Genomic DNA, 15,435 nt, shown 5'->3' with positions numbered 1-15,435 from the left:
ATAGACATTTTTTGCAAGTCAATAAATAATCAATAATTAACTTTCAAATTTACATCAGAGAGCATATGAAAAAAATTCCTCGATTCATACTCTCACAGCTCGACCAATATTCATGTAAATAAATGGTCATCTCATTGCCTCCCAAGGATGGCACTGTCCATTCTCTGAACTCTATGCATATCTTTTTTACATCTTAGGCAAGAACATTTTATTATTCTGAAGAATAGTAAATTAAATTAGACTTTAAAAATCATGAGAACTTTAATGACAATGATAGTAGACCATCCAAGGGCGGTTTTCAAAGTTTCAGTAAACAATTCCATTAATGTCAGTTATGTCCTTACACAGAGGGATTAAAACTATAGGCATTAGTGAACTTTTGGCATTTCGTGCATTGATTTTCTGCATGATAAATGATGGTTCAGCTCTTGCTTGCGCTAAGGAACTTCTTTTGCTATTCCTTAATCTAGGTTTTGGCTTTTGAGATGTGCTGTTATATAATTCAAAACACTTACGCTCTAATGAACATTGGGGCAAAGAATAGCAAATTCTCTACCTTGATTATGGAATTAATATTATTAAGATTCTCTTTTTTTTTTAATGTGGGGTTTTTAACTCAAGGTAATGTCAACTCATTTATGCGCGAGTTGCATTCAAATTTGCTGATATCTAGACCTCAAGACTACAATAAGAAAGCCGAAGGGCCTTGAGAAACTTGATACTTATGCTAAGTAAATGTCTCGCCAAGTAAATTAAACTTGGGAGAATGGTAAAAGATTAAATGCTTTTTCTATTATATGGCTTAAGGCATAAGATAAACACCCATTAAAATATTTTGAAATTATCACCATCTCTTAATTTACATATACTTTTGTATCGAAAGTTTAAGCTTTTGTGGATAAAAGTTAGTAGGTCCTACCTTTTTTATTCCGCGAGAACTTGAGATTTAAGGATCTGTTTACAACCAATTTTCATGGACTTTCTTTAGTTTCTGAGCTTGAGAAATATATTACGTGATCTTCTCAATTACTTAGTCTTTTAGCTTTTGAATTTAAAAAATAAAAATAAAAAAAGAAGCCAAAATGAGAAACTACTATAAGATACGTATTTTTTGAATTCTAATTTTGACCACAAAAACCAGAATCAATGGATGACAGAGCTGACAAAGCATTTAATGAACCGAGCTATTTAGGAACGTATTTGTGTTCAACTTGTCCGAGTTGGAAAAAAGTTTGATTGTATAATAAACGAATCAAATTCGAATAGAATATTAAACTCGTTTAATAATTAAGTCGAACACGAACTTATTCGATAACTATTCGAATAGTTCGCGATAGGGATATAATCGAACCGAACTGTTCGCGAGCAGCTCGCTCAAAAACTTGACTTGAATTCGGGTTGACCGAATTTGAGTCGAATTCGAGTGTCTCAATAAAGCGAGCGAGTCGAGTTCGAGTATTCAGAAGCAATGGTTGAAAACTCGTCGAACCTTATTGAGCTTTTTAATTTTAATTCTTTAATATATTATTATTATAAAATTACTTTTATACCCAAAAGAGTTGTTGAATTTATGAAATGTTTCATGTCGTATAAAAATTTTTAAAAGGCAACAATGCCTTTTTGCTAAAAAATTGTCAAGAAAATAAAATTTTCTAACTCGAACTTGATAAGTCTCGCATTGACTCAAACCCATGTGAGTCGAATTCGAATTCTGTAAGCAAGCATCGAGCTCGAGCTCTAATAATACTACTCACTCGAGCTCGAGCTCAAGCACCCTTCTTGTATGTCGACTCGAGTTTGAGTATCAATTACATCCCTAGTTCGCGAACATATAAATAATTATAAAAAATAAATACATTTAATATTATTAAATATATATTATATTTTACTAAAAAATAATTATACATAAATTAGCATTATTTATTTTTAAAAAACCAATAAATGCAATTAAACTTATTCTAAATAATGTATTATTTATTAAAAAAATATAATTAAATCATCTTCAAAATCGAATTCAAGCTCGAGTTGTAGTTTGAATTCAACCCGTATAGTTTAACGAGCCGAGTTTGAATATTTATACAAATAAACAAATTGAATTCAACTAATATCTGTAACTCATTAATATTCATGTGAATTCAAACTTTATTAGTATAATATACGAGCAGGGTTTGTTCAATTCGACTCGTGAAAAGCTCTAGATAACAGGCCTTGGAAGTCCATCCAATGCCGAGAGTATTGTAGATAAAGGTTTCATACCAAGGTAACCGGGCTGGGCTGGGACAGAATGAATCAGGCCGCCATGAACACACCCGGGTCGATGTTTCTCATTTAGGCCGAAAGAAAGGAATAGAACCCTTGACAAGGATCCTTGGTTGTTCATGAACTGGGCTTTCGAGACATTTTTCCTTTTCTTTTTAGGGAGATGTACCCAAATCAATTTTGCAGGGACCACTTGGTCACAGGGAAATGGAGACTTCACAGTTACGTTTCCTCCGTTTGAATGATTGTTTGTGGGATGTCATAGAAAGTTTTTTGTGTAGCACTTTTATTGATTAATTGTTTTTGAAAGAGAAAAAAGATAGTGTAAAAACGTATTAAATTTTCCAAATGTATGTCTTAAAGAAAATCGAATGAAACAAACATAATTTAGATGGGTCAGTTTGTATTTATACTTTTTGTGGAGCCATTTGGCATCAAACAAGAATTCAAGAAAGTTAATTCCTATTTTGTACAGAAGTTTTTGCCAAAACACATTTGTCATTGATGAACGAGTGGAAAATAGCATATTTGAACCCATGTATTGTCCAACCAGCTTTTCTTTTCTTTTTTTTTTTGGTTAAAAAATTCCACGTATTTCTATAGACTAAAGCAAATATGAAGTCTTGAAACTTAAAGAAAGGTTCAATCTGTATTTGCACAACAAAAGAGCAAGAGACGAAAAAGGAGGCAAAGTTCTTAATCCACCCCATTAGTTCAATAAATATGCAGAATAGCAGCGTCTACGGAGGAGTGCATCATGTACCCGTTAAATTATCAATATTTTGATATTCTAGTTGAAGAAAAAATATGTAAAATTAATTTTTTTAAAGTTTCGTTAGATGTAAATCCAAAAGTTCAACAAATTCATCATTTCCATCCTTTTTTTCTTTTACAATTCAGTAATTAGCATATATCAAATTGGCAAAAAGCAAATAGCATGTAACAAATGATGCTTCGGAATCTTCTGAGTCACTTTCTTGTTCTCTCTTCTTCTTTCGAGTTTGATTACATCTAATCCTTTAAGAAATCCAACAAGTATCAGAAAACAAGAACTAATCAAGTGGGAGTCGCCCGATTGAGAATGATATCCTGAACTAATCAAGAACTTATGTCTCGTTCGAATTGCCATTTTTTTTTAAAAAAATTATTATTCATAAACCTATTTTTTAATCATTTTTTTATTTCAAATATATTAAATTATTATAATATATTTTTCTATAAAAAACTCAAAAAATTACAATTTAGATGGGCTATGGAAAAGCAAACCAAAAAAGGGTCTACTATATTTTTTTTCTTACAAATATAATATTGTGTTTTTAATAGCACAAGACGGGGGGTTTGCAAAGGGCTTCTTCTTGAGCATGTTTCTAGATTCAAATTGCCAACTCAAGTGAACACAGGAGTCCCATAAACCAACTATTCTTAAAGTAACTGACCATCGAATCCTTGATTTATATTTTAAAAATTCAGAATTTCCTGAAATATTTTGCCAGTGAGGGCGTAGGTATCCGTCTGGATCAGTAATAATTCAGTTCCCCCCCCCCCTCGAATTTCCCCATTGGTCCAATTGGATCATCCATTTTTCCATAATATAAAGTAGGAATAAGTCTATCATATCAGGTAAAAAAAAAAGAATATAGTAATCCCATAAATTATACTACAAAAAAGAAGTGTAGTGTTGCTGGTTGTGTTGTATACAAAGGTTGGGCAGTGGAAGAGTTTACAGTTTGTTGCCATCCAAATTTTTTTTTATTTTATTTTTGTCAATACAGGGACTACTTCCCTCTTTTTTTTTTTTTTTTTTTTTGTTGCCATCCAATTATGGACAGATGCTCGGAACTAGGGCTGCAAACGAATCGAGCTGCTCGCGAGCCGCTCGATTTGAGCTCGAGTCGAGCTCGAGCCGGCTCGAGTCAAATTCGAGCTCGAGCTCGAGCTCAGAATATTAAGCTCGTTAGCTCGCGAGCCGGCTCGCGAGCTTGAGTATATATATATATTTTTTATTTTTATTTTTATTTAATAATAAAATTACGTATATTATATATATATATATTTTTTATTTTTTATTTTCATAGTAAAATTACGTATATATCCTTAATATTTTATTATTTATTAAGAAAAAAATATTATTTTATTTATTTTTAAAAAAAATAATTATTTTTTATTTTTTTCGAGCTCGAGCTCGAGTTCGAGCTCGACTCGAGATCGGCTCGACTTGATTCGAGTCGAGCTCGAGCTCGAAAATTGCCAGCTCGTCGAGCTCGAGCTCGAGCTCGAGCTTGGTAAAATTTAGTCGAGACTCGGCTCGATTAGCTCAAAACTCGACTCGGCTCGGCTCGTTTGCAGCCCTACTCGGAACCAAGAATCACAATCTAAACCACTCTCTTATTGGTCCATGAATCAGAGTCAACATATTCTCAACTGCATTAAATTTGTAGGGGCCTAGCATTACACTACAGGAAAAAAGAATCTGCAGACCCGACCCGACCCGACCCATATAAAGAGAATATTAGTAGTAGTAGTAGTTTTTCCAGGAGCAGTAACCCCACGAGTGAAAATACCTTCTCTATCTCTCCATCTCCACCAACAGTAAAAAAAATAACACACACACAGAGAGGGTAGAGTACACACAGTGACGTACATAACTTACCGAAGTACCCAATCCAAGTCAAGGCCGACACAATTCAGAAACCATCTCGAGAAATCTAATGATGTTATTGCCATTAATAATTTATTCCCCGCCATCTCTCATCCAACGGCTGTTGTCCTCATTCCCTACCCAAATCTAAATCTCCACCTTCGAGTCAAATCCGATCCATCAGCGCCCCCCAAGCCCAAAGCCCACATTCCCACCTTATCTTTCCCCTCAACTCAACGCCCCCTTCACACCTTGTCACCAGTCACCACCCCCAGATCTAAGACTTCTAACTCCACTGCAGTGTATAGTGTATACAACAAAATCTCCTCCACCAGCTCTGCACATACTACGCACACTGCACAGGCCTAAAAACACCAGACTATTCAATCAAGCAAGGGTGACGTTTGGGAACTGGGATGGTGGAGGCACAGTCATGGACAACAAGGAGGGGAAGCAACCCAAGATTGGAGTCCACAGACCAAGTCCTGGATATCCCAGTTACGCCAACTGCTGAAATAAAACATCAACAGGGGGTGGGATCCTTAATCTCTCCAAATTTGCTGACAGCACTTATCATTGCATCATGGTACTTGTCAAACATTGGTGTACTTTTACTGAACAAATATCTCCTCAGCTTTTATGGTTACCGTTACCCAATCTTCCTTACCATGCTGCACATGATCTCTTGTGCTTCTTATAGCTTTGTAGCCATCAGGTGGCTAGAAATTGTCCCTTTTCAGCAAATTCATAGTAGGAAGCAGTTTTTCAAGATTCTTGCTTTATCTGCTATTTTTTGCTTTTCTGTTGTCTGTGGGAATACTTCTTTGAGGTACTTGCCTGTCTCGTTCAACCAAGCAATTGGTGCCACTACCCCTTTCTTCACAGCCATTTTTGCATTTGTGATTACTTGTAAAAAGGAATCTGCTGAGGTTTATTTAGCACTTGTCCCTGTGGTTCTTGGGATTGTTTTGGCTAGCAATAGCGAGCCCTTGTTTCATCTTTTTGGGTTTTTAATGGCATTAGGTTCCACTGCTGGGAGAGCCTTGAAGTCTGTGGTTCAAGGGTTGTTGTTAACGTCTGATGCTGAGAAATTGCACTCGATGAATCTCTTGTTGTACATGGCTCCGATGGCAGCTATGATTTTGTTACCCTTTACTTTGTATATTGAGGGGAACGTGACTGCCGTGACAATTGAGAAGGCGAGGCTCGATGGGTTTATGATCTTTTTGTTGGTTGCCAATGCCACTGTGGCTTATTTGGTGAATTTGACTAACTTCTTGGTGACAAAGCATACTAGTGCTTTGACTTTGCAAGTGTTGGGGAATGCCAAGGCTGCTGTGGCTGCTGTGGTTTCAGTCTTGATATTCAGGAATCCGGTGACCGTTATGGGGATGACCGGATTTGCTGTGACACTAATGGGGGTGGTGCTTTACAGTGAGGCCAAGAAGAGGTCTAAACTTACAGCTCATTGATAGCAAATATCAGCTAGTTGGTGGTGGTGCCGGCACAAGAATACACGGGGTGAGGCTCTTTTCCAATTGTTCTATGCCTTTTTTGTCTTTAATTGGTTGATTTAATTGTGGGATCAAAAGGAGAGAGGTTCACTGATTTGTTGTATAGGAAGTTGGGCTAGGGAGAAGGGATTATGCTTATTCTCTTTTTCTCTTTCTTTTCCTGCTTTATACAATTGCTTCTTCAATAGGGGTGGTTTAAGAGAATAAAGTTTCCTCTTTTACTATCCCCTTCGTGTAACTTTATATTGTTTTATGATATTACCACAGAAGGAAGGACAAATTCTTTTAGTTTTTTTATTAAATCTAAGGGGGGAAAATTTATTCTTTCTTGTTACTTCTGTTAGACATGCCCTTTGTTTCCTGATCTGGTGCCATTTATTCTATATATACAGTAGTTGATTTCTCAGTTGGATTTGCAAAAGTTGGGATTGGATCTTATGTAATGAGAAAGCTTGTATGAGATCATTGCATTTGGAGTGATCCTAGCATAATTAGCTCAGATTATAATGGGAAATTGTCGTGGTTTGTTGAAGATGATGATGCAAGATTAAAACAGTATGGTGGCACGTCGGTAGGAATGTAATATAGCTATTGCCTTCATATGAGATCAGATGTTGTGATCCATCTAAGTTGAAAATTAGGATGTTTGAGAAATTGTTCGGTAATTTGTTAAGAAAATGTATTTAGGTCTTAATTCGTCACTAGCCATCATAGCATGTGCAATCAATTTGATGTCAATAAACAGCAGAAATTCAGGCTGCTATCTATATTCAAGGATATTGGATGCATGACTCTGGAAATGTTATTTGTCCATTTCCTGAATCAACTCCTATGGATCGATCTGTCACGCTTTATTTTGTTGAACTTTACCATTTCAGCTTATGTCAACCTCTTTCCTTGTGCTTTAGAGGGATGTTTCGTGCTAAACAGGAATTTAGCTGGGGGGAGGGGAGGGGAGGGGAGGGATGTGTCACTTGTCAATCTTGAGTTGATCTAAATCTGCCAGCATGTATAATCTAAGTTTTTTATTTGCCAGCCAATGCTACATGCTTAACTGTTCTAAGCTGAAGGAGAAGGTACCCAGTCTCTTAATAGGTCGCAAGGATAGTCCCAAAGTTGGGTCTGAATTCTTCTGCTTTTGATCTGGATTAGCAAGTAATATACATCTCTCAACTACTGTTATGATTTTGCTCTCATGTCATGGGAGTTGGGAATTCTTTTTGATATCAGCTGTTGCTCTGTCGACTACAAGTTAGGAGTGGGACCATTTCCACATGGAGAAAGCAACTTAGCACTTACGACACTAATTGGTGGTTGAGACTTCTTTTTCAGCATAGCTAGCTCAGCTTAATGATAATCTTGTGAATAGTTAACGTAGTTGCAGACAGAAGTAAGATTTTAGGAAGACAGGTCTAAGCACTTTTCATGCAACCATTTTGCAGTTTGTAGGAAAAGGAAAGCATATTTACTAGAAAGTTAACATGCTACTGTATTAACTTCCTTTTAAATGGTAGTATGTTTTTAGTAGTGCGGAAGGACCCAAGGTCAAGAGGTAACTATGCTCATAATGAAAAGAGTTCAATTTAAAATTATATACTACTACTTTATATGGACAAATTTTTTCAATAATGATTGCTATGTTATGCCCCTTTTTTTCTTCTTTCTTTTCTTGTGATTGACGATGAATCCTGCATGAAGTTCTGCAATGGCTGGAAATCTTTGTGCATTTAATCTGCCCTGTCTTTCAGGGACTTCTCTTTCGATGAAGGATTGCTTGATTGGTTGGTTGAATCTTGACGAATAGGAGAACGGATATTAATTCTTGCATGTAGTTGTTGTCATTGATGTCATCCCCCCTTCCTTACCTATGGCCGTGTGTGGTTTATTTGTTGCAATCACCACGTACAAGACAATATTTTATTATTATTGACCCTCCATCTCTTCAAAGTTTCCTCCAATCTTATTATACGGATTTGACCAAAATTAAAATGATTGAGGATGACTTTTGTGAAATGAAAAACGGGTTATAAATATTTAAGCCATCATTGTTATTCTGATCAAACTCCTACAGTAAAAAGTAATTACTCAAATGAAGCTACAATGGGAATCAAATGGGATCAAGATGCTGTATTATTCAAAGCTCGTACAAAGCCGCATGCATTAACTGACTGATGTGTTACGTAAACAAGTAGAAATAAATGGATTACAAGGACTGAAAAAAAAAATGAAACCTGTAAGTCTTTCTGCTTTCAAATAAGTATAAATAGTAGTAAAGGTTACTCCTGAATCTCCGTCAAGCCGTGATCATCATGAAGGCGGCCAATGCAGCAATCAGCCAAGAGAGAGTTTTTGAGGGACCAAATCCGGTGGCTGCTCCAGCATCGGGTTTGGGAGGAGTTAGAGCAGGTGCAGGTGAAGGAGATCCTAAACCGGGCTGGACAGTAATGGCAAACTTCATTGGTCCAGTGTGGCAATGGTCGGCAACGCCACAAATGTACCATTTCCTTCCGGGAGCGGCGAGGGTGATTACATCGTGACCGGAGGTTAAAGGAGCAGCCCCGAGTGGTGCTGCGCAAAGTTTGAACTCGGTTCCATTTACTTTGATGACATTGTGTGCTCCAGGTTTGTAGTTAAACACTGCCCAAAAAAAAAAAAAAACTTGGTTAGTGAATTACATACATGATGAAACTTTAAATGATAAAGATTTCTTTTTCTTTTTTTGGTTCATAGAAAAAAGAAGGTTTTAACTAATTTCTAATAATTTCTGTCGTCCATATTGTCGGGTGTTATTGGGCTCTGTCATCCCAAAAACTAGCCAAGATTAACCTTATTCCTGTCCAATCTGTGTTCTTGTTAAGGATTATGCTTTTTGAAATATTATTTGAGCAAATTACTAAAAATCAGTATAGAGAGTTCTTTAGCTTCGAGAGATTATAATTAACTCATTCAACGTTAGTGAGTTCAGGATTACGTTGTAGAATGGAACACAATAAATGGAAATTGCAATCCCTAAGGTATCTGTGGATTCAAGGAATTTTGACATACCTAAGGTATCTCCGACGTGGAATTCGATTCCATCAGCCCAGGCCTGATAATCCATGCCCAACATCCAACCATCTTTACCTCCGACCACAATTTCCTTTGCCCTTGTCGGAGCAACAATTGTAGCAACAATAGCTAATGCAATCAAGAAAGCTTTCGACGCCATTTGTATATTATATTTCTATGTATTCTGCTAAAGCTTCCTTTTTTTAAAAAAATTTATTTTGCCTTAATTGTGAGCTTTGGAGGAACTGATACACGGTACTACAACATTTATAGATATGGCAAGTGTTGATTAAACTTTGAGAAAATCAGCCGGCTTATGACGGCAACCCGTACATCGAAAATAGATTTGGCAAGTGGAATGCGTTTCTCGAATAAGTCCACGAATTAACGTTAAAAACATAACAATGTGTACTTCGTAAAAGCTGTTCATGGATTCTCGACTAGGTCATACGTGAAACTTCGAAGCAAGCAGCTGTTTATTTTCAAGGAAAAAAAATGTCAAGTATTATAACTATTCTGTAGCTAATGCAAATATCATTAATGTACTTTGGAATATCAGTAATTGGATTGATTGAGACGGGAAGGGATGCCTTTATTCTCGGCTTGTCGGATATTCGGTTGGGATAATATCAAAAACCTCCCCTGAAGTTTCTCTTAATATCACCTAGCGCCCTTAAGATTTTAAAAATATCACTTACATCCCTTACATTTGCTATTTGTGCGACAAAATTCTTGTTTACTCCAAGAAAACTATCATCTAAAAAATAATCTCCAATAGTACTACCACGTCATAATGCTATATAGTTTATAAAAATATAAATCTGAAAAACAAAAATGATATTTGCAAAGAATACACTAGCACCAATTTAGCTTTATATGCCCAAAATCGATTTCTTATGAATCTTTTTTTTTTTTTTCAACTTATTCTCAACCTGTGCTCAAGCCGTTAAATTATACTGATCATTTATAAAAATCAACTTAAAATAAACAAACGTATCAAACCTCACTGTATGACAATCACATAAAATAAAAAATAAAAAAAATTCAATTTACTGTAATTTATAAATAAAAAATTGCATAGTTATCCAAAAAAAAAAAAAGAGTAAGAGAGAATGTTGGAGAAAGGAGAAAGAGAACAAAGTTACTTTTTTTTCTTTTTTGTAATTTTTTGAGTTCCATTTATTTGATATGTGAATTATTTATCAAGTAAGAGTAAATATAGTTTTTTTTTTTTTTGCAATTATTAGGGGAGACAAGTGACATTTTAAAACTTCAGGGGTGTCAAGTGATTTTTTCTGATTTCTTGTCAGCAGAAGCCTCTTTTTGTTGGACGTTAATAACAAGCCTCATCCCAGATTTACAGTACTGATTTCCAACTCCACAAATATGCCATTTCTTCTCTGGAGTAGCAAGAGTGACTATGCATCCTTCCCACTTTCTAGGGCATTTTCGCCTTTGGTAGGTCAGCTGTTTGAAAGGGTTTCCATCCACTCCACTTTGTATACATTGTGGACTCCTATTTTTGTAATTGAATACTGCGTCATCATATATATATTTATTTATGCATACATATATACATACACCTACGCGTGCGCTCACAACCGATACTAAACATTCTATACAAGAGGCTTATGTCAATTTTTTTTTTATATCAAATTGATTAATTGTAGCGTGTACATAGGCCAAGTCGAATCTAAAGCTATGCCTTCTTTACCACTTTTTTTTTCCTAAATCTTGGAGCTAGCTTATTTTAAATCCTGGAAAAAGAACTGTCTTTTGAAATGTACTTTTTACGTTGCGTTGTGAGAATTCATTTTGAGAATTCCTATCTAAGACAATAAATGTGTACAATCATCCATTAACATGAACCTTTTGCTTCTACAATGTGGAAGATGTCATACTGGCCGTAACTAAGTGCAAATTTTCGTACAATATCCTAGTACAAGAAATATATCAATGCATGTTTGATATTAATCTATATATATATGTTTGATTCGATAATATCTTGGATTTTGAATATATATATATATATATATATATGTGTGTGTGTGCGCGCGCGCGCGTGCACATTAAGTATGAGGTTTCTCTGTTTCACTTTGAGTAATTAAGACATTATAGACCAAGAAGTCAGTCAATTCATGGGTGTATACTTGTGCATTGGCTTAGTGAAAAAAAAAATCTAGAAATGAGAATTTAAATTCTTGTCACTGATTACATGATTCATTGTAGTGAATCAGGAACAATACTTGGTAAGTTTTTCTTAATTACTTGGGAAAAACTACTCCATTTTTAAAAAAAAAAAAATATTGTCTATATTTCTCAAATGATCCACTAAATAGAATAAAAATTTAATTTTCCTACTTTAAGAAATATGGCAGGTAGAATATTGACATCAAACCGATTCCAAAGAAAGAAATGATATACACTAGACGGCCTTCTTCATACCCCAAAACATTTGGAAATAACCAACCAAAGTTGAATAACCAAAGTCGATAAAAGTGTAATAATAAGCTATTACAAGGCACAACATACTAAATATGATTAAAGAACAATTAAGGAAGCTGCTCCAACATCTCGTCCGATTATTGTACTAGTAATTTAAAACTTAAACTCAAATACAACTGGAAAATGTAATAACAATATAAGACCACGACGGTTACCCCTCCCCAACTAAGAAATCCAAATGACTTCTTGGGCAACTTTATTGACAATATCCTATAAGCCCCTCATCCGTAATGGATGATGTTCGACATCAAAGGGTGTGTCCCATAGAACACAATCTGGAAATTCTTTGAGGAAGCAATTCCAGAATTTCAAGAACATGGGGAGGCAGGACTTGGAGCAGATGCAGGTGAAGGAGATCCTGGAGCAGATGCAGGTGGAGGAGATCTACCTCCCTGGACCTGGACAGTAATGGCAAACTTCATTGGTCCAGCCTGGCAATGATTGGCAACGCCACAAATGTACCATTTCCTTCCGGGAGTGGCGAGGAGGATCACATCATGACCGGAGATTAAAGGTGCAGCGCCGAGCGGCGCCGCGCAACGTTGGAAGTCGGTCCCATTTACTTTGATGACATTGTGGTTTCCAGCCACGTAGTTAAACACTATATGTTGCCAAAAGACTTGGTTAGTGAATTACACGATGAATCTTTAAAATATATATATATATATATATACAGAGATTTGTTTTGTTTGGTAATAAAAATGAAGATTTCAACTGATTTTAATTTGATAATTTCTGCCATCATATTGTTGGATGTTAGAAAATCCAAAAAAAAGTGACACTTTGGATCTCTTGCCTTAAAAATTAGCTAGACTTTTCCTCGCACTGGTCTTTTCACAATCAATGTGAGATAAATTTCAAGCTTTTTGTGCATCCACAATGGATACACAAGCATAACCATTTTCCTGTCCAATCTGTATTAGTTTTTAAGGATTACTTTTTGAAATGCTATACCACTCCTAAGAATTGAGCAAGCTTTGATAAATCAGTACAGCAAGCACTTTGGGTTCAGACATTATTAATTCACTCAACAATCGTAATCTACAGTTTTACAATGATATTTTCATTATTTTTTATCATATAGTCTAATAAATAAATAAAAATTACGTGACAAAAATGATGGCAGGATTGTCATTATTAAAAAAAAAAAAAAAGAGCATGACTAATATTTGTCTAATATTACTGACTTGTTAGAATCAGAATAATGTTTTATGATGAATGTATGAAAGTAAGAATCATGATCAAGATCTGGATTGAAGGAGATTGACATACCCAAGGTATCTCCAACGTCAAATTCAATTCCATCAGCCCAGGCCTGATAATTAATGCCCAATCTCCAACCATCTTCACCTCCAACCAATATTTCCTTTGCCATTGTTGGAGCGACAATTGTAGCAGCCATAGCTACTGCAATCAAGAAAGCTTTCGACGCCATTTGTATATTAAATTTCTCTCTGTCTTCTGCGAAAGCTTTTTTTTTGTGCCTTAATTTTGATCATGGAGGAACAAATACACGGTACAACATTTATATAGAGTGTTGATTAAACTTTGACAAAATCAGCCGGCTTTTGACGGCAGCGGCTTTTGAAGGTAATTGGAAGTATACCGGAAGAACATTGCCGTATCTCGAATAAGTTCACAGATTAACGTTAAAACAATATTAATGTGTACTTCGTGAAAGATGTATATAGATTCACTTTTGGCCGATGCAAAATCCTAGGCCAAACATGAAACTTAGAACCAATACCATCTATTTGCGAATTCAAGACAAAAACTAGTAATCCTTTTTATCAGGCAAAACAAAAAGAAAAAACTAGTAATTTGTTGCAATGACATAAAAAGAATTTATCATTTTTTTTGGGTTGTTGATTGTAGTTATCAAATTGTGTACATAAGATATCAACAAGTCTATGCTAGACATAAGGAGCAGGATCTTTAGTATGATTTGTAAATTAAAATTAAAAAATAAATTCTTGATTAACATACCTTGAGATATTGAAGACATTTTGGAGAAGAATTTCACAGCCCTTTCAGCAAGTCTTCCAATCACCAAAGTTGTAAACTATAAACCTTCGTTGTCTAGCCTTCCCTACCTAACTCTCTATTATGTTATTTTAGTGATGGGTAAAAATAACGAACGTCAGAGTGGTGAGAGAGACCAGGCGCCCTAGAGTATTTATAGAGTCCTATCATAAAATTATGATAGATTCTAATATCTTCAGATATATGATACTTTATTATGATAAGATACAGATTAATAATCACTGTAATTATTAGATAAAATACTACATATAATACGTCTATATACAACGAATATGAAACTCCTTACTTCCTCCAATTAGTAAGGATTTTCATATTCGTTGTATGTTGATAGTTTTAGAATCCTAAAGATAAACGAATTAGAGGAAGTAAGGAGTTTCATATTCATTGTATGTTGATAGTTTTAGAATCCTAAAGATAGACAAATTGGAGGAAGTAAGGAGTTCCATATTCGTTGTATACGTCTACTTTGAGTCTTTCATTCCTGTCCCCACAAAGGGGCAGGGAAGCCCTTCCTTATTTCGATGAAAGCAATAGATTCGCAGACGACGGAGACACTCGCTTTTTTCCTAAAACCTATAATGCAACTCGTGACTCGAAAGTCATGCTTTTTTATATATTTTTTATAAAATAGCTTGATTCAGTTGGTAGAGTTTGGGCGCTTTCACCATTCAACCATGGATGCAAAAAGACTCAGCGAGTGAACTGGTGGCTCCACACCTTCGCGAAATTAACCTATACAACGAATATGGAACTCTTTACTTCCTCCAATTTGTCTATCTTGAGGATTCTAAAACTATCAACATACAACGAATATGAAACTCCTTACTTCCCCCAATTTGTCTTTTTTTAAGATTCTAAAACTATCAACATACAACGAATATGAAACTCCTTACTTCCTCCAATTTGTCTATCTTTAAGATTCTAAAACTATCAACATAAATCTATTCATGTGGTTACTTATCTCATGAGCTAGTAAGATAACAATTGAATATTGAAACAATATCATGTGTAGAGCTGTTAATCGAGCCGAGTCGAACCGAGTATTTGGCTGCCGAGCTCGACTCGAGTTTAATTCGAGCCGAGCTCGACTCGAAATCATTAAGAAAACGAGCTTTAAAATGTGTTCGAACTCGACTCGTTAAATATACATGTGGCTCTAGCTCGAGCTCGAGCTCGACTTGTTTATCACAAACGAGTCGAGTTTCATGAGCTCGAACTCGAGTTCGTGCAAATTAACCTTAATAAAAATCTATAATTTTTAATTTTTATAATTTTGATTTCTAAAATGACAAATATGCCCTTCATTAACGAGTTCTAACGAGTTACTCGAGTATCAAATTCGGCTCGTTAACTAAACGAGCATGTTCGAGTTCGAGCTCGACTCGTTAACCAAAATTAAAGAGCCGAGCTCGAGCCTTAACGAGTCGA

General features: G+C 35.4%; 3 protein-coding genes across 4 annotated transcripts; 1 reads left to right on the top strand and 2 right to left on the bottom strand.

Annotated features, from left to right (window-relative positions):
- Positions 1 to 5,067: 5,067 nt before the first annotated feature.
- LOC113703740 (probable sugar phosphate/phosphate translocator At1g12500) lies at positions 5,068 to 8,059 on the top strand. 2 transcript variants are annotated; one of them, XM_027225215.2, is made up of 2 exons: positions 5,068 to 6,418; positions 7,448 to 8,059. In XM_027225215.2, the coding sequence occupies exon 1, from the start codon at positions 5,314 to 5,316 to the stop codon at positions 6,367 to 6,369; it is 1,056 nt and encodes a 351-aa protein (XP_027081016.1). In that variant the 5' UTR covers positions 5,068 to 5,313; the 3' UTR covers positions 6,370 to 6,418; positions 7,448 to 8,059. The 2 variants fall into 2 exon arrangements, with proteins under 2 accessions (XP_027081016.1, XP_027081015.1); XM_027225214.2 differs by lacking the exon at positions 7,448 to 8,059 and adding an exon at positions 6,804 to 7,237.
- Positions 8,060 to 8,512: 453 nt separating this feature from the next.
- On the bottom strand, positions 8,513 to 9,703 carry LOC113704986 (blue copper protein-like). The gene is made up of 2 exons (XM_027226850.2): positions 9,457 to 9,703; positions 8,513 to 9,048 (listed from the first exon to the last, which is right to left on the bottom strand). The coding sequence occupies exons 1-2, from the start codon at positions 9,617 to 9,619 to the stop codon at positions 8,705 to 8,707; spliced, it is 507 nt and encodes a 168-aa protein (XP_027082651.1). The 5' UTR covers positions 9,620 to 9,703; the 3' UTR covers positions 8,513 to 8,704.
- A 2,231-nt stretch (positions 9,704 to 11,934) lies between these two features.
- LOC113704985 (blue copper protein-like) lies at positions 11,935 to 13,467 on the bottom strand. The gene is made up of 2 exons (XM_027226849.2): positions 13,237 to 13,467; positions 11,935 to 12,565 (listed from the first exon to the last, which is right to left on the bottom strand). The coding sequence occupies exons 1-2, from the start codon at positions 13,397 to 13,399 to the stop codon at positions 12,273 to 12,275; spliced, it is 456 nt and encodes a 151-aa protein (XP_027082650.1). The 5' UTR covers positions 13,400 to 13,467; the 3' UTR covers positions 11,935 to 12,272.
- Positions 13,468 to 15,435: the final 1,968 nt, after the last annotated feature.

The sequence above is a fragment of the Coffea arabica genome, chromosome 8e (genome assembly GCF_036785885.1).
Source record: "Coffea arabica cultivar ET-39 chromosome 8e, Coffea Arabica ET-39 HiFi, whole genome shotgun sequence".
Taxonomy (NCBI): domain Eukaryota; kingdom Viridiplantae; phylum Streptophyta; class Magnoliopsida; order Gentianales; family Rubiaceae; genus Coffea; species Coffea arabica.
The sequence above is the reverse complement of the archived record's forward strand: the minus strand, read 5'-3'. Positions and strand labels throughout refer to the sequence as shown.

Bases quoted from the DNA above. Each gene is read 5' to 3' on its own strand.
- LOC113703740 (XM_027225215.2), top strand. From the start codon at position 5,314: ATGGTGGAGGCACAGTCATGGACAACAAGGAGGGGAAGCAACCCAAGA.
- LOC113704986 (XM_027226850.2), bottom strand. From the start codon at position 9,619: ATGGCGTCGAAAGCTTTCTTGATTGCATTAGCTATTGTTGCTACAATT. The intron at 9,049-9,456 runs GTATGTCAAAAT...TTTTTTGGGCAG, and splicing joins CCACGTCGGAGATACCTTAG to TGTTTAACTACAAACCTGGA.
- LOC113704985 (XM_027226849.2), bottom strand. From the start codon at position 13,399: ATGGCGTCGAAAGCTTTCTTGATTGCAGTAGCTATGGCTGCTACAATT. The intron at 12,566-13,236 runs GTATGTCAATCT...GGCAACATATAG, and splicing joins TGACGTTGGAGATACCTTGG to TGTTTAACTACGTGGCTGGA.